The sequence below is a fragment of the Gadus morhua genome, chromosome 3, assembly GCF_902167405.1.
Source record: "Gadus morhua chromosome 3, gadMor3.0, whole genome shotgun sequence".
Lineage (NCBI taxonomy): Eukaryota > Metazoa > Chordata > Actinopteri > Gadiformes > Gadidae > Gadus > Gadus morhua.
Genome location: NC_044050.1, coordinates 29281253 through 29299321, shown reverse-complemented (window position 1 = coordinate 29299321; position 18069 = coordinate 29281253). Strand labels below are relative to the sequence as shown.

Sequence of the window (18069 nt, the reverse complement as noted above, 5' to 3'; positions counted from 1 at the left end):
GACGTCACGCGAAGGGCGTCCAACCAGGTTTGTTCCCTTGGAACGGATCCACGCCCTCTTTTCGGCCAGTACTTTTGTGGTTCAGTTTGAATGCTGCTTTGAATGTGTGGCAGGTGTCCACTTTGCAATGCGTTCATTACCTGGCCTTAAAGGCCTTATAGATATATAATCAAATCAGGTTATGAACTGATTTAGAGCAGGAAATACATGCATTCATTTTAGTCTTATTGTAGTATGTCGTTTTATTGAAAGTTTTAAAAAAGTACATTCCAACTATAAGAAAATTTAAAAAGAATTGTCATCTCGAACAAATATGAAACAGAATATTTAAAACAGCTTGTGAAATAGACAGAGTAACGATCACACATGCATTGAACAACTACTGTTTCAGAGTAATGCAATGCAAAATAGAATATGCACACACACTTCGGTAAAGAGTATTCATTCCTTACACACTTGTTACAGCAATCTCAAAGTGCATCTCCATTTGGGATCCTGCCTTGCATTCTCTGTATGAGTGGGCCTTACAGGCATTAATTAAGATGACATCCAGAATACACATGAATTACACAAGGACACGTGTTTCTAAGTATCCTTATGATGTTGTACATCATAGTGACATGTCAGAGGGTAAACTGTTTGAAGGGTTTGTTTAATATTTCGATAAATACTTTATGGCTTTTGACATATAATTTGACTTGTATATTAGAATATAGCATTTTCATCCATACATAGTTACTGGATTTATAATGGTAATAAATAATACTGTTTGATTGACAGCATTTTGATTGTGGGTTTTAGAGACATTATATTAGTTATGATACTGCCTTATTGCCTTGACTTATCATGCAAAATTTGTTGTTTTAGTACAGGAAATAACAACTAGTAGCTCTGTGACAGAATAACACTTCTAGGTCTGACTCCTATAACGTATTTATAACTTAATACTAAACAATGTGTTAAATCAGTGCTCCTAAGATTCACAGTAAATAAACCAAAGGCTAAATAAATATTACTAATAGTAAATAAATATTTGCTCTAAAACAAATCAACTTAAATAAAATGCTATTTCTACATCATGTTATTCATGTACTAACTTCAGGAGTAAAGGCCTGCACCAGAATTAACAAACCCTTCTAAAATAAGAGGTAACAAAGGTAAAATAGGTATAACTAACCGGTGAAATATGATCAGTGCATTGAAGAGAACATGACCAATAAATTGGACCAAACATTCTACGGAAGACCAACATGATTATTATTATCTTTTCGTCCTCTAGCCTTTCAGTTAGACGATCCCTCGCTCTTCTTTGTTTCTTGACATGTCTTCTTCCCGTCCACCGCGTCGGTCTTCACCTGACCCCGGGTTCTCAGCAGACACATGGTGTCGAAGCCCTCCTCCCCGTTCTCCTGCAGCAGCTCCAGGACCTGGAGGAGGGACAAGCTGCTTATTCTGCAGATTAAAGTAGACTTTCCCTTCATCATTTAGCATTCGTTGTATAAGATGTGATCTCACAAATCAGATTTGATATTTATGTCTAAAGTTTGCGGGTCGGCTTAGCTCAGCTGACGAGCTGGCTGTCGCCTTGCATGGTTGACTCTGCCGTCGGTGTGTCAATGTGTGTATTAACTGATGTAAGTCGCTTTGGATAAAAGCGTTTGCTAAATGCCCTAAATGTGAATGTTTGATGGCAGACCAGCTCACATCTGGGTTTCACCTTCTTTCGCTTCTGAGGAGGTCAACGGTAAACGGTAAATTGGCAAGCACAAATTCAGCAAGAGAAGTAAAATGTTACTTAAAACATGTGTGCAAAGGTTAAGAATCAACAACGTGAAGACTGGCCCCCAGAGCTCTGTTATAACAACTGGATTAGAGACACTGATGCTTGTAGCTCAGGAGGCTGAGCAGGTTCACTTTTAACCGAAAGATTACTAGTTTGATCCCCGGCTTGATCCCCTAGCCAAGTGTTGAGGTTTCCCTGAGCAAGGCACCTCATCCTAACCGCTCCTGATGAGCTGGCTGTCGCCCTGCGTGGGCGACAGCCAGCTAACACACTCCGCCGTCGGTGTGTGAATGCGTGCATGAATGGGTGAATGTCGCTTTGGATAAGAGCATCTCCTAATTCCCCTGAAGGTAAATGTAACATATGTGACTCACCTGCAGACACTTAAAGGACTTGAGCTTGCTGAGGTTCTCCTTCAGGAACAGCAGGTAGATGCTCAGGTCGTTGTAGCGGGGAGTGACCAGGCCCAGCGTCCCGAAGCCGGGCAGGAGCTCGTAGGGTTTGAGGAACCCGGAGCTCTGGCGCGCCGGGCCCAGGGCGGCGTAGACCACCAGGGGGGCGAGGAGCACGTACACCGCCAGGTTGGTGTAGCTGAGGAGCCGGAAGATTCCGACCGCCACCAGCTTACACTGCACCGCCTCGGGGACCACGCTGTCATTCTTCAGCACGCCGGTGCGCAGGTCGCAGGCGAACTCGTCGGTGAGGGTGGCCAGCGTGATGTAGTAGCCCAGGTAGGTGCAGGCCAGGGCCAGGATGAGGAAGGTCAGGCCCCGGCACGCCAGGTACTTCAGCACCAGGTCGTGGGAGAAGCGCTTGGTCTTCAGGTACTGCTCCACCAGCGGGTACTTGAGGCAGCCCTCGGCCAGGTCCGGAGCGCTGCTGAGAGGGGGTCGTGGGGTTGGTTGGTTCTTGTCTGATCTTTGATCCCCAAATAGGACCTTTGTTTTACTTTATTGTAATACTTCTTCTCATGTTACCTTGTTCAGAGTTCACCTAGACTCTGCATAGCCTCACCCCTTACCCCCACCCCTCTTACACACTTGTTGTACGTTGTACGTCCTGGCACTTAAAAATAGTACTTAGCATCGTCTAGCATCTTACCCCTAGCTATCTGTGTTGTATACGGGGAATGGGTTAACCTAGTGATGGTTAGATTCAGATTCAGATTCAGATTCAGAAAACTTTATTGTCTGTCGTACCAGAAAATCGTCTTTGACGTGGCTCGATATACAAACAGGACAATTATGTTGCACATAGTGGCACTTGGCACCTGGTTCTATGACCATCCTTACTATACCGACAGAGATATATTGTTGTTTCTCCTTCTTTTAACAAATGTACTTATTGTAAGTCTATTGGATAAAAGCGTCTGCTAAACGCCCTGAATGTATAAGTTATTAATGTGTTACCCTTCTCCGTCTCCAGACGTGTCCTTGCTCTCCAGCGCTGCCAGGTTCTTGGCCAGCTTGATGGCCTGGTTGTAGAAGCGGTCGAGCTCCTCCATGATGAAGTTGAGGTCGGAGGAGAGGTGAGGCTCGGCGGTGAAGCGCCAGATCAGGGCCGGGATGGACATGAGGGTGGCCAGCAGCAGCAGGATGTACGGGAAGAACTGGGGGGACACGCGGTGGGGTTCGAGGAGGGTTCCAACACAGGTTTAGAGACACAAAAAATCGAATAATCTAAAATAAAATAACATTTAATCAGCTTATCAACAGCAAAAAGATGTTGAATAAAAAGACTGTCAAACATAACACAAAGCCTCTGGCAAATGGTAACAGTTTACTTTTAGATTTAATCTTTCAATTATACTTGGAGTTCTGTCAATCAGACATGTCAGCAGATTCTGTGTTAATCCATTTATTTTATTTCCTCAAATACTAAAATTATTCTATTCTTCTCTTCTTTTATTTCTTTCAAACAAAATAACTGTAAGTCTTCCAGCCATATTCCAAAAGTAGCCTGAACGGGACTTTTGTGCTTTACTTTCCTATACGGTCCTCCCCCTTTACTGCTAAACTCTTACAACCACCATCCCTACATAGTCCGTCTAGCAGTGCCCCCACCATTCAACATTAATGAGTGTCATGCATAGTTGATGGGGGGGGGGGCCGGGCCACCGGGTACCTTGTGGAGCCATAGCGGGGAGCTCTGCGGCTGTTGCTGTAAGGCCGCCCAGCAGAAGTTATCCACGTAGAAGGCCTGTCGCCAGGAGAAGTTAGTGGGAGCGAAGCAGCTGATCTGGGTTCCTGTCAGCCGAGAGGAGGGGACATGTGATATTAGGCGCTATGGGGGAAGAACTCTGTCTGCAAAGGGTCGTAATGCAGTCGGATGACCTTATAGCGGAAGAAGGGGCACCTTCTTTCACATTGAACCTTTCTTATTTAAAATCAGGTTCATTACCGACTAGTAAATGTAGTTAACTTTATTAACTAGATTATAAACTAAAACTGCATTTTAAGGATTTCTATACTTTTTTAACTTATATGTTGGAGTAGTGAGGCAGGTTTAAAGGACAGCAACATGATGTTATTTGTAAATCATTTTAATTGAACCAATAAAGGTTTGCTTTACTCCCATTTGAACCCTTTCCTCTGCCCCTCTGTCGGCCCTCATCAAGTTCAGAACTGGGCGGCTGGGGTTCAGGGGTATCCACAGAATCTGCCCCAACACACATTGCATCCCTCATAGTAATGCCTTGTTGTGCCCGCTCTCTCTTTGTTGCGCACTAATGAAGGGCTTTTGGTGCCTCCACTGTGTGGAAGTAATGCACAAGCCTCTCTCCAGGCTTGGTGCCACTCAGGAGAATCACGGATGGACCTACAGGGGTTCAGGCAGACTGGCTCTGATACTTCCTTCAAATCTCCGACAAACACACTTCCACAGAATTGCTTTCTCTCGACTAGGTTATTCTTCCTCTTTTACTTTACTTGCTTGATTGTGTTTTAGTCATTCATACCACGCTTGTCATTATTACTGAATCTATTATATTTGTATTTGCATCTGGTGGTCCTTTCTCTTGTTTGTAAGTCTTGGTAAAACACTTTGTAACTTAATGAGTGCATTAATAATAGAAGCTCCAGATCCATAGTCTCTAGAGCAATTGCCAATCACCCCCTTTTAAGACCATGAGAGGCCTCAGCTCTTCCAGGAATACCATAACTCGAACTATGCTTGCTTGTTTATTGACGTCTCTCTTGACAGAAAGCCCTGTCTCCTGAGCACTAACAGTTTATTGAGTGAATAAAATAACACAAATAAACCCTTGCTTTCTATTCTATCATGCACTCCGATTTAACGTTTCCCCCATTTCAGTTTTCAAATCTCTTGTTTTTTCCGATCTTTATCTTTTTACTGAGTGGATGATTTTGGATGCACATTGCTATCAAAGTGTGTAAATGTTATTCAAATATAGTGATTGAGAGTCGAGGAGGGCGGTGCCTCAGAGATAGCGGGCTATGGGTGCAAGTCCAATAACTCACATGGCACGTAAGGCAACAACAATAGAGGATACAGGCTGGGTGCATGGAGGATTACGAGAATAAAGACTGTTATTATACTACTATTTTCTTATTGTGCCCCATTCAGGTTGTCTATAGTTATTTTGAGTCATAAAGCGCCACTGAGAACGCCGGAAGGGAGGAGTCAAGCGCGCCTCCCCTCCAGCCCCGCAGCCTATCGCCCCTACGGCCTCTTAAACAAGTCTAGTTTATTCATAGTATTCAACCTGCCGGTGGGGCTCAGATAAAGACGTGTCTGAACGCAAACGAAGGAACCCCTGCAAAGGCATGTAGGTTTGATTTCATTACCGTTAAGACGACATTGTAATGCATGCATAGTTTAGGAGGATATTGCAGATGGGGTTCAGAGATAAACGTGTTTGTGTTCAACTCACCCACTGATACTTCTTGAGCGAAAGCCAAGGAGATGAGGAACAAAGGAAGCCCCACGGCCAGACAGCTCACTATCTTGTCCACGGCCAGCTCCAGCCGCAGTCCCTTGTACTTTGACTCAGTGGGGTCTTTGAGTAGAAAGTCGGAGAAGACGTATTCTGTGGCTACGTGGGCTATCGCCATTGGGACTGGAACAAAGGCAACTAATCACTAATTGAAGTATCAATATCCGGCGCTATAACAACCAGTGTGTATCTGTTCCCAGGCACTTCTTCAATGGTGGTTCAATTTCCGTTAGTTTATTAATGTCGTCTGTTATTCATTGAACCACTCATCCCGTCACCGTTACTGTACCCTGAATAAGAAGCGTCGGGGTAACGGGGCGCGGTGCGGTGTTATGTGTCGGTCCGCCGCTAGGGAGCGCTGTTCTGCCTCTACACGCACCTGCTGCGGCGGGGGTACGGGGTTTTCTGTCCGCTCGGTCCGCCGCTAGGGGGCACACAAATATATAATAATTCCTTTATTCGCTTTAATCCAACATTTAATGAACGAATCGAGGACTAGTTTGAAGGCATCACAACGTCCAATGACGAATTATAAAAAAATATTTGAAACTAAAGGAATCATATATAAAAAAATGTTTTAACATTACATTTATAACCATAAACCGGTAGGTCGGTTATAACATAGTGTGTTTGGATTACGGCTCAAGCCAGAGCTTAAATTTCAATCATAACGGATGCATTTGGATAATAATGATGAAATATATAACTAAAACGGGACCCCTTAAGTGTATATTGCATATTTTATATGTGACATATTGAATTTCATGAAGTCGTTGGCGTGTTGGAGCGTTGTTATCGTTTACGACAGCTATGGGTCATTTGCGACAGCTTAGGCTGATTTACGACATTCGTAGGTTACAAAGGCTCAAGCCAGGGCTTGAATTTAAATTAAAACAAATACATTTTAAAAATAACGATGATATTTATAACTAATATGGGACCTCATGAGTGTATATATCTCATATTTAACAAGTAACATACTGTATTTCATAAAGTCTTTGTCGTGTCGGAGTGTTGTTATCGTTTACGACAGCTGTAGGTGATTTGCGACAGCTGAGGCTGATTTACGACAGTGGTAGGTTACAAAGGTAGCCGCTTCTCCTGGTTCGGGGGAGAAACCGGCCGAAGGGAGATGTAAATACAGACAGAGTCAGGTATGAAGGGTTAGAAATAACCACTACTAAGATCCTCATTTTAACACCATGCAGTGTGAACACGTTGATGGTCGAATAGTGTCCGTATTGGGTATTAAAACCGAGTCTCGGGTAGCCTAGCCCAAGATGCTAATGTTGATCAACTAGCTCAGAAGTGCTAAGCTAGGCTACTCTCACTGTGTTAGTCGAACCAGATGCCTTTAATATTCTAATTATCGATAAATGTCGAATTAGTTGTCATTTGTGTGGTTATCTGAGGACTAGTTCATGTAGTTGACTTTGTTAACCGAATGATGTCGAAACTGAAACTGACCTCCTTGATGGACCAAGCTGCCTGGACATTTTATTGATGTTTTACATATCTTATATACTATATTATTTATCTGCTGTTGGTTTAACCGGCGTCACAGGCATTTACTGTGAACCTCGCTAACATTGATGCCATGGAGGTCAAGTTATTATTACTTACTACCACTGTCTTAGTCTCTCTTATTATTGCCTGCTTTATTACATTTTATTACTGTGATCTATGCTCATTCTTTTTTACACATATTTATTTGTACTTGTCTTTATTTATTTTATCTTGTATTGTTGCTGCTATGTGGAACCAAGCCCAATAATTGTACTCTTGTGTACTAGTACCTTAAGATGTAGTAAAAGTTATTCTGATTCTTGATTCTAATGGTGCTGTGTGATGGTCCTTCTCACTTCAGGAAAACATGCAAGAGAAGAGATACGACTGTGCCTTGAAAAAACCTTCTAGGTTGGACGATGGAAGAACTGGGAAAGAAGCCATCCACCTGCATCCCTGATCCCTGGACCGGTCCTCCAGGGAGTGAGACCCTCCTCTGGAAACTCAAAGACTGCTTCTCCTCCTTTGAGAAGGCCAACTCCAGCTTCACCCAACAACAAGTATGTCAGGTTCTCTATAACGATGGATAAAGTCAAATTGGTCTTACACATATGTGGGGATACGTGTGTATTCAACATTTAATGAGGGAATCCTGTCAGTAATGTTTGGAAATTAGGGTAGAACTTTATTCTACCTGTTACAGATAGATTAATTTGGAAACTGTATTTGATGAAACGCTGGACTATGCTGTGATGTAACACTTTCATCTCAGATAATTCATGTTGTGGGTGGTTTGTTTATGTACTGCAGCTAAAGATAATTTCATAGTCTTTTAATCAACCTTTTGTTTTTAAGATTCATCGATTACTATAATTTAGTATATAATATTTAAAAACAATCGAAGCAAATGCCATCACAAGTAAGATAACATATTCATCGATTTGAGTCCAATATCTAAATACAGTCACACTTTTTTACCTCACATTATATCATTTTTAGTTTTTCTAAATAATCCAAATTGAAGTCCATAGTTTTCCGCCCACTGATTCCGCTCCGTCTCCCCCCAGACCATGGAGGGCAGGACGCCTGTGCTGGAGCTCAGAGACGTCCCCCCCCCTCCCCATCACGTGTCCTCTGCCCCCCCCTCCCAGCCCCTCCCCCTGGCCCCCCCCCCTCTCCCTGCGCCCTGCTTGCCCCTGCCTCCGCACCCCGCGGCACCCCACAGGCACCCGCCCTGCTCACAGCTGCAGGAGGGGCCTGGCCCCAAAGTAAGCATTTGCACTTGGTGTGACCACTATGACCCTGCGGGCTACGTTGCCTTCGGGGAGACCAGCCTCGGCCTCAACACTAGTAATACGAGCGGCCACGTCGCCAGCTACATGAGCCCTAGCGCCTATAACGGCGCCCCCGCGGCCTGCTCTCCGGTGCCGCTACTCAATTTGTACCCCAACAGCCCGGCTAGGCGGAGCACAAACGAAGCCAGTAATGTGTTGTACAGTCCGGCGGCCTTCCAGCTCCCCTTCTCCCCCTGCGTGGCTACGTCCCAGCCCATGCCCTCTCACTCCTGTACCTCCTGCTGCACGGGCTTCCTCCACCCCTACTCCAACCTGCCTCTGTCCGGCAGCCCAGCCAGCCTCCCTCCTCCTCCTTCTTCTTCTACTACTCCTTCTGTGCCTCTGGCCCTCCCTCTGTCCACCCTTCCCCCCCCCCTGCACGGCTCCTCCGGGTGCTACTGCCCGTGCGGCGCCGGCTGTGGCCACGCACTCGCAGAGACCCAGAGACCCCTCCCTCACGGTGACCTCCCACCCACCAGCACGGCCCAGTACGGCCCTCAGTCTAGGCACCCCAACGTAGAATGCATGGTTTGTCTGAAGGGGTCTCACTACTGCCAGGAGTGTCTGTTGAAGGTTGGTGGAATACTCTTATTCACTGGGGAATTCTGTTTTGGTGTACGGGTCATATAATACTACTGTAGGCCGGTTGGATGTGCACGTGGTGGGTTAAACGTTGGTTTATTGAAATGTTGGCCATGTTGTTGTTTTTCTAATGGATGTCTTCCTATGCGTGTGAAGCCCGTGAATGGGTGTTTGCCAGAGTCGGATGAGCTGTGGCCCGTGGTCCCCCACCTGTCCTCGCGGCCCCCCCCCCTCCCCATGTGTAACGGCTGTGGCACCGCGGCGGACGGCAGGCTGCGGCCCCCCCACCACAGCCTGGGCAAGGCCGGACACCAGTTCGGTCAGTGGAGTTCACCAGCAGGTGCACCTCTGGATAGGAGCTAGAACCCACGGGAGGGCAAACATCATGTCAACCTAACTGTGATCAGTGCATATCTAATCATGACTTATGATTTAGCTTATGTGTTATATCTCACTCTTTGCTTCACACATGAACACATAAAAACCTTACAAAACTTTAATTTGGTTTCTACGTTGAGCTTTGGAGGCTAGTTGCACTCGAGATGAACTGAAGATGAACTGCTTGTATATTAATAATGCGTTAGACTTGTATACGCTTTTTCTAAATACTCAAATACGCTTTACAGGGTCTACTCAAAATAAAATTGTTGCATAAGAACGTATATAAGTAAAAGTTTAGCAAAAAATCAAACGATAAGAGGGAATAGGATAGAATGGGTAGCAAAAAAACAAAAATAGGTAGGTAGTTAAACCTAGGACTGGTTAAAAGGAGGAAGGGGAGGTATGTATTTACGTTTGTAGTTGCCATTGGCACTCTAAAACGTATAACGGTAGTTTTCCATCGCCTAAGGCCATGAGTCCTAACCCCCGACTCCTCCCCCAGGCTCCCCTGACGTCGGCGGTCCAGAGAACACGCCCCCCGTGGGCGTGTTCTGGGACATCGAGAACTGCTGCGTGCCCAGCGGTCGCTCGGCGGCCGCCGTGGTCCAGCGGCTTCGGGGGCGCTTCTTCCAGGGCCACCGCGAGGCCGAGTTCATCTGCGTCTGTGACATCAGCAAGGAGTGCAAGACGGTCATCCAGGACCTCAACAACTGCCAGGTACGGCCGCCACGCCGCCCTCCAGGGGGCCGCACGCACGCTCAGGGGGGCCGAGGGGGTGACCCAGAAGCACGTGGACTGTAACCATTGTTTGCCCCCTCGTTAGGTCACCGTTGCCCACATCAACGCCACTGCCAAGAACGCCGCCGACGATAAACTCCGCCAGAGTCTGCGCCGCTTTGCAGAGACCCATGCAGCCCCTGCCACCGTGGTGCTAGTGTCCTGTGAGTAGACCTGTCCCCCTACCATGTTTGCCTTCCCGATACTGATTCTCGACAGCAATGTGACTACTAACAGAAGTTGTTCCTATGGACGGGTTCTCTTATGATGACAGCGATGCACTTACTGTCGAGAATTTTCTTTTCAGTACTAGATCATTTACCGTCATAATCTATAATTGTTATAATAAGACCTATACATTCTTGTAGTTAAGCGTGGGCACCCGTGGTATTCCTACTTGGTAGTCGGAACGCACGTAGGTCAGCGGTAACGCGCTTCCCATTCCAACACTCCACCTCTGACCGTTTACGCACGCAGCATCACACCGTACTGTTTGATATCCTCGCGCTGTGTAGGACATGAGCTAGTCATGTGATTGTACAAGATCAGTGCATAAACCGTACTCGGCGATACCGGATACTTCCAGTTCCGATACTGGTATCGGTTTGGGAACAACTCTGAGTTGTCCTCGGCTGTCCCGTCTGTACCCCGCGGGGTCGGTGATGGAAATGTCTTCTGTGTGTTGACCCCCCCCCCCACCTTCTTTCCTTCCTCCAGCGGACGTGAACTTTGCCAGCGAGCTGAGTGACCTGCGCCATCGCCATGGCTTCCAGGTCATCCTGGTGCACGGCACGCACACCTCGCCGGCCCTGCTGCAGCACGCCCACCGCCAAGTCCCCTTCCTGGAGATCACAGCCGACCTGCCGCTGCGCGTGCCCCTCAAGGCCCAGGTGAGCCCCCCCGCACCCCACCCCCCGCACTCCACCCCCCCGAGCGCTGCTGCTGCTGGGAAGGTTGAGGGGAAGTGGTGGTGGGAATTGTTTTGCCACCGTTCCAATCGTTTCTGTGTAAACCGTTGAGGGATGAAGAGTCATCCGAATGTATAGCAATTAGTCCAATTGAATTTGTAATAAACATAAAATTAGAAAAACGCGATTATGCGATTGCATGATTCGACACATATTCAGCCAAAGTTCGCATATTCATGCATATGCCGCACTTTCACCGCATAAATTGCCGATTTCCGCGCAAAATATGCGGTCGTTTCGTTAAAAAAGTCACATACATCTTAGCAGAAAGTTGAAAAATGTTGTTTACTTCACACAAGAGCAGCCATTTCCCCCTGTTGCCATGGGAACGTTATGAAGTTCAATTTGTTCCAGCATTTTTTCGCACGTTCCCGCAATTTTTGCAAGTTCCCGCAATTTCATCGCATAAATATGCTGCATATTTCATCGCATTTTTTAAGAAATGTGCCGCATAATCAAGGATTTTGGGCCGCAAAAATCACAAAAAAACAACTGAATAACGTACAATAATCCGAGGCCTCAGATATGAGTTCGGCCTGGGTCTCTAATGCGATGCGAGGTATTTGCAAAAGCAAGGACTTCGTATACAGTGGCAGGCAGGCGTCAGGATGCTGAGGACAGCTCCGCTCCCCAGTTAAACCATCGTATTGGTTAACCAGACGGTGGTCGACAATAGGTGGACCTCCTCAGGATGTCATGAAGGGACGGGGTTGTAGCGGGGACTCCTCAGTTGGAGCCCTTGATCCCCGGCCACCCCAAGAGGGTACGGGAATTAACTCTGGCTAAAAACACTGATGCAAACATCAGATGACTGTATCCGTCCCTATTGAAATATCCCTTATCAAAATATAAATAAAAGGCACAATCAACAAGTAGCAGTTAGAGAAACAGAAAGTATCAAAGAGGTAAGTTGAGAGGGCCGTGGGGCTGTTGTATCTCACTGGACTCTGGACTCGTACCGGGTGTGGTCCTGCAGAACGAAACGCTGACTCGAGGTCCGCTCTCACCCTGACGGGAAGTCCGTCCCCCTCGTCTTTGCCTGTCCAACTATTTACAACTGTGCGTCACACATTGCTATTGTTCAAACAAAAACAAAACAAGAAAAACCCACAAACCCAACCCCCGCCCGGGACGCTGTGTCTTCCTCCTTCCCCCCCCACCAGCCCAGTTTCAGCAACCTCTATGTGCACAACCTCCCCGTCGCCTGCGACAAGAGCCTGCGCGGCGCCGTCAAGCTGCGGCTGCGCCGGCTGTCGGACAACTGCGGCGGCAAGGTGCTGAGCGTGTCCCGGGGCACGGCGGTGCTGCGCTTCGGCAGCCTGGACGCCGCCGAGCGCGCCTGCAAGCGCATGGAGAACGAGGACGTGTTCGGCCACCTCATCCGTCCCTCCTTCTCCCCGGCGGCGGGCACCCGGGCCGGCGGCGGCGAGGCCCCGGGCCCCGTGCACCGGCCCACGCCTCAGGCTCCGCCCCTGGCCGCCCCGCCCGCCGCCTACGCGCCCCCGGGGGCCCCGCCGGCCCCCGCCCCCGCCCCGCCCATGTCCTCCTCCTCCTTTCTGCCCCTGGAGCCCACCAGGTCGCCCTGGAGGCTGCGGCAGGGGGCCCGGCCCTGCCAGACGTCGGGGCCCCTGGCTGAGAGGCCCTACAGTCCCAGGAGGGGCTGTAGCGGGCCGCCCGGTGGTCCCGTGGCCCCATCCCCTCAGGTCAGCAGCCGTCCGGTGGGAGTGCCGGCTCCCACTGCCCTCTGTGCCGACCCGCCCGCTAACCCAGTGCTGTGCTTGTGTGAGCTGCTGTCGCTGTAGGGCCCTGGCTGTGCTAGCAAGCCTAGCATGTGGCTGTGCTAGCATGTGGCTGTAGTGCCCTGGCTGTGCTAGCAAGCCTAGCATGTGGCTGTAGCGCCCTGGCTGTGCTAGCATGCATGTGGCTGCCTACTAAACATGAGTCGTCTTGTCTAATCCAGGCATGTGCATGGCATGTAGCGTCCGTCATTCCTCCTTTTTGGTTTGGTTCCTTGTGTGCGTTCGTTTTTTTGTACCCTCTCCTTCTTCTCCTTCATTCCAATGCAAAATATTTTTTTCCCTGCAGTCAAATTCCTTGTTTGTTTCTTCGTGTGATCCGTCTCTGCTCTGCCTTTCCTTAACATCTTCCTGCTTGCTTCTAACCAAACCGAGCTGACCCCCCCCTCGATAGTCCGTCGTCTACCGCCGCAACCCAAAGGACCGCTCACAGTCCCCCCCCCCCCCCCCGTTGAATCTGTTCTCTGCTCCCCCCGGCCCGCTGCAGGAGCTGGGTGGTGTAGACGCCACACCCAACACGGTCTTCCAGCTGTTGGAGAACGCCTGCAGCCCCACCACCACCGCCTCCAGCAGCTCGCCCCCCCGGAGGGCCGCCGACCCCGCCCTGGGAAGACTGCCCAAGCCCGGGCTCATGGGAGAGTCCATGTTCAGGAGGAGGTATGGGTGGGGAACCACTAGGGCTGGGGTATGGGTGGGGAACCACTAGGGCTGGGTACAGCCAGGGACCTCTCAATTCAATTCAGATTCTTTAGGCCTTGATTCGATCCGATTTTGATTTGATATCGATCCAATTGCTACGATATCGATTCAATAATACGTGCAGATGACAAAAATACCTAAATAATATTTAGAATTAACCGTTTCATTGTGCTTTAATGAGAAAAATGGGAATACAACATTGTATAGTATTGGAATACAACATTGTATAGTATTGGAATACAACATTGTATAGTATTGTTCCTGAGCTAAACTTGCAGCATTAAGGTAATAATCATAACAGAGACAAATGTAAAAGTGCATGTACATTTAGGCATACTCGGTTCTAGAATACAATGAGTATGCTTCTTTTACTTTTTTTTTTTTTTTTTAATGGAAATAATCTATTTCCAAAAAAATCGGACTCTAAATTGAATCGAGATCAAATAAATTGCAGAATTGGAAACGCACTCATCTTGTAGAATACCTCCGGAGTGGAACCGTTCTGTTCTTGGTTCCGGCCCCGGCTCTGTGCTGCCCCCTGGACTTCTGGGTCCACGGATAGCCAGTGGTGACCCTCGTGTCTCTCTATGTCCCTCAGGGGGGACAGCTCCAGCCCTCGGCGGACCGTGGAGTCCCCTTCGAGACGAGGGGACCGGGGGTCCCCCGAGTTCCTGGTCAGCACACCCTCCGCCTTCAGCAAGCTGAACCTCCACCGCAGCTTCAGTCCTCTGGGCGCCTCTCAGGGCTCCTGGTCCTCCAGGTGGGTCCACCGACCTCCTCGTGCTGCCTACTGTGACTGCACCATCCCATCAGACCCCCTCCACACACCTCCTCAACTCTGACCCCCCCCCACACACCCCTCTTACGCTCTTATTGTATGTTGTACGTCCTGGTACTTAATATACGTAATTATTGTATGTTGTACATCATTGCATTTAAAACCAGTACTTAGCATTGTGTAGCGTCTTACCCTAGCTATTAGGGGTGCAACGGATCACAAAGCTCACGGTTCGGATCGGGTCACGGTTTTTGAGTCACGGGTCGGATCATTTTCGGATCAGCAACAACAATAAAGATAACAAGACACATGTGACTTTAAATAAAATCTTCAACTGTGTAAAAACGAAATAAAGTGAAAAATTTGGTAATAATCCTGCTTCCTTTAAGCATGGTCAATATTTAAAAATGTTGCAATCTGAGGCATTATTCCTTCTTCTTTTTAACATGGATAGGATAGTAAATAATCCCTAACCCGGGATTTACAATTCAGGATGTCTGCATTGACTGGGGAGAGTTTAGAGTCTACACTCTCCCAAGGCAATGCAGACATCCTTATCTTCTTTTTTTTAGGTTGATAGAGAACTACAGTTTCTGTGGTGTTTTATTTGGCATTTTGTAAATCCATTGATTTCGGTTGAGAGACTCATTGCTCATTGCAAGGGGGGTTGGTTGTAGTCCATTCGCTCGGTTCTAGCCCTACTGTTGATACGGCGAACCGAGCGAAAAGACTACAACCAAACCTAAACACGTCCCGTTCCGGTTTTCGTTTCAATGGGATTTACGGAACGCCTAATAAAACACAACAAACTGTATTTTGCTACGATACTTGATGATGTTGTTAATACCGGAATTGTCCTCTAAACATGCGCTGATCACGTCAACGCACAACTTTTATTTTTTTATCAGCCGATCCGCGGATCACTTGCGTCCCGAACCGTGATGGTTTATCCGTACGGATCACGGGAAACCCGTGAACCGTTGCACCACTACTAGCTATCTGTGTTGTATACGGGGAATGGGTTAACCTAGAGATTGTTAATGCTTGGCCCTTGGTTCTATGACCATCCTTACTGCACCCACAGAGATATAGTGTGTCTTCTCTTCCTGCTGACTAATGGTCTTATTGTAAGGCACTTATCAGACGCTTTACAAGCGTCTGATAAGCGCCCTCAACGTGATGTAATTCTGAGTCACGATGGCAGCGCTCCAAGCGGTTCAGAGACCTGACCTGATCCCTCTCCCCCCCCCCCCCCTCTAGGAGCGCGTCCCCCTCCCTCTCCGGCCGCTCCTCCCCTCTCCTCCCGGGCCCCCGGAGCCCCGTTCCGGACGCCCCCGCTGAGTGCCTGCGGGACAGCCCCGAGGTCCAGGTCTCCAACCTGGACTACCGGATGTCCCGCAAGGAGCTGCAGCAGTCGCTGATACACTGCTTCTCCCGCTACGGCAAGGTAGATATGACCCCCCCGGGACCCCCCATACCAGGTAGATATGACCCCCCGGGACCCCCCATTACCAGGTAGATATGACCCCCCGGGACCCCCCATTACCAGGTAGATATGACCCCCCGGGACCCCCCATTACCAGGTAGATATGACCCCCCCCCCCGGGACCCCCCCATACCAGGTAGATAGGACCCCCGGGAACCCTTTCATACCAGGTAGATAGGACCCCCCGGGACCCCCTCATACCAGGTAGATATGACCCCCGGGACCCCCCATACCAGGTAGATGTGAACCCCTGGGACCCCCCCATACCAGGTAGATATGACCCCCGGGACCCCCCATACCAGGTAGATGTGAACCCCTGGGACCCCCCCATACCAGGTAGATATGACCCCCCCCCGGGACCCCCCCATACCAGGTAGATATGACCCCCCCTCATACCAGGTAGATATGACCCCCCGGGACCCCCTCATACCAGGTAGATATGACCCCCTGGGACCCCCTCATACCAGGTAGATCGGACCCCCCCGGGACCCCCTCATACCAGGTAGATATGACCCCCCGGGACCCCCCCATACCAGGTAGTTATGACCCCCCCTCATACCGGGTAGATATGACCCCCCCTCATACCAGGTAGATATGACCCCCTGGGACCCCCTCATACCAGGTAGATCGGACCCCCCCGGGACCCCCTCATACCAGGTAGATATGACCCCCTGGGACCCCCTCATACCAGGTAGATATGACCTGCTGTTCACTAGTCAGGACCACCTCTTACTGCAGTCTTTCCCAAAGACTGGGTCTGCGGGAGATTATAATTGGGTCGCCAAAGAAATGTGTATGCATAAAAAAAAGATATATATTTCTTTTACAGAAATTCTTTGGCACTATTTTGCCATCAATCTCTACAGTTTCTTGACTGTCTTACTTGCGGCTGAAACCCCCGAATTTCTCACCCAGTGTATTAATAAAGTCTTATCTTATGTGGTTAACGAATTGATTAATGTTGACTATTCGAAAAGAAGCATGTTTTGGATAGTACTGTACTAGTTTGAATTGGGTCGCGATGGTTTGTAATTAAAAAAGAAAAAAAAAATACATACAGGACATTTCAACCAGAAACGGATCCATCTCGTCCACAACCATCTCATCAAACATATTCTACTTAAATTTCCCTCATGTTTTCTGGGTGCATCTGCCATGCAGTGCCCATGGCCATTATGTATTGGTAGAGAAATGTTTTGTATTTTGTTCTTTATAATATTATATAGTCAATCAAATATATATTCGGTTCAGAAAGCTGAGAACAGAGTTTGGTTTCTCAAGCATGTTTACAACTTCAGTAGTGGTCATACACTCCCTGGGGGATTAAATTTGCCCAGAACCAGAACATACCATTCCTCCTGGCACAAAGCACGGACAGCCATGCAAGGACATACCGAGCAGTGTTGTGCAAGAGTTGAGCCACTACAGACTGAGGCTTCACTGATTGTTGCTAGGGAGAACTTTTTAAATGCCGTGTGCAAAACAATAAATTAAATATTACTCTACTCAATCTCTCCTAATTTTAGGAGAATTGACACCCGTTTTAAACTGCGAGGGGACATTGCCGTTTACATTCTCCAACGTGTGTGTGTGTGTGTGTGTGTGTGTGTGTGTGTGTGTGTGTGTGTGTGTGTGTGTGTGTGTGTCAGGTGACCTGTGTGGAGCTCAGCCCCCACACTGACTACCAGCTGAAGGCAGCGGTGCAGATGGTGTACATGCAGCAGGCCATCCTGGCCGTCAGCGCTCTGCAGCGCTACAAGATCGGAGGCAAGCGCATCCACGTGTGCCTGGCCACCGGGGGCAGCAGCAAGCCCCTCGCCGCCCTGGGGTACGTCCCCGCCCGGCTTCCTGTCGGACCCCCGTCAAGGGACGGGTTCTGTGTAGAACTCTTTGGTTTCTGGTTCAGCTTTTAATTTGGAAAACGATAATAAAAATGACATGGAGTAATTGCAAATGATCATCCTAGCAATAACGTTTTTTAAAACATGACGAAAAAAACGAGTAATCGTATCCGTTTGTTATCG

The 18069-nt window shown here is 48.4% G+C and overlaps 2 protein-coding genes across 3 annotated transcripts in view; one reads left to right on the top strand and one right to left on the bottom strand.

The window, feature by feature from the left end:
* Positions 1-222: 222 nt before the first annotated feature.
* Positions 223-6097, bottom strand: LOC115539799 (pannexin-1). Of its 2 annotated transcripts, none has more exons than XM_030350609.1 (5): positions 5676-6097; positions 3908-4029; positions 3193-3392; positions 2158-2662; positions 223-1427 (listed from the first exon to the last, which is right to left on the bottom strand). In XM_030350609.1, the coding sequence occupies exons 1-5, from the start codon at positions 5854-5856 to the stop codon at positions 1284-1286; spliced, it is 1152 nt and encodes a 383-aa protein (XP_030206469.1). In that variant the 5' UTR covers positions 5857-6097; the 3' UTR covers positions 223-1283. The 2 variants fall into 2 exon arrangements, with proteins under 2 accessions (XP_030206469.1, XP_030206471.1); XM_030350611.1 differs by having other exon boundaries at positions 2158-2659.
* Positions 5468-18069, top strand: part of marf1 (meiosis regulator and mRNA stability factor 1) — a gene marked incomplete at its 3' end in the record, with an annotated part of 25225 nt that continues 12623 nt past the window's right edge. Inside the window, 12 exon segments of the mRNA XM_030350565.1 lie at positions 5468-5566; positions 7606-7804; positions 8312-9151; positions 9317-9479; positions 10044-10258; positions 10365-10482; positions 11036-11208; positions 12450-12989; positions 13570-13739; positions 14380-14541; positions 15820-16006; positions 17695-17873. Of these exon segments, the coding sequence (XP_030206425.1) occupies positions 7664-7804; positions 8312-9151; positions 9317-9479; positions 10044-10258; positions 10365-10482; positions 11036-11208; positions 12450-12989; positions 13570-13739; positions 14380-14541; positions 15820-16006; positions 17695-17873 (2888 nt within the window).

Bases quoted from the DNA above. Each gene is read 5' to 3' on its own strand.
- LOC115539799 (XM_030350609.1), bottom strand. From the start codon at position 5,856: ATGGCGATAGCCCACGTAGCCACAGAATACGTCTTCTCCGACTTTCTA. The intron at 2,663-3,192 runs GTAACACATTAA...ACCCCCTCTCAG, and splicing joins ACGTCTGGAGACGGAGAAGG to CAGCGCTCCGGACCTGGCCG. The intron at 1,428-2,157 runs GTGAGTCACATA...TCCCTCCTCCAG, and splicing joins AGTCCTTTAAGTGTCTGCAG to GTCCTGGAGCTGCTGCAGGA.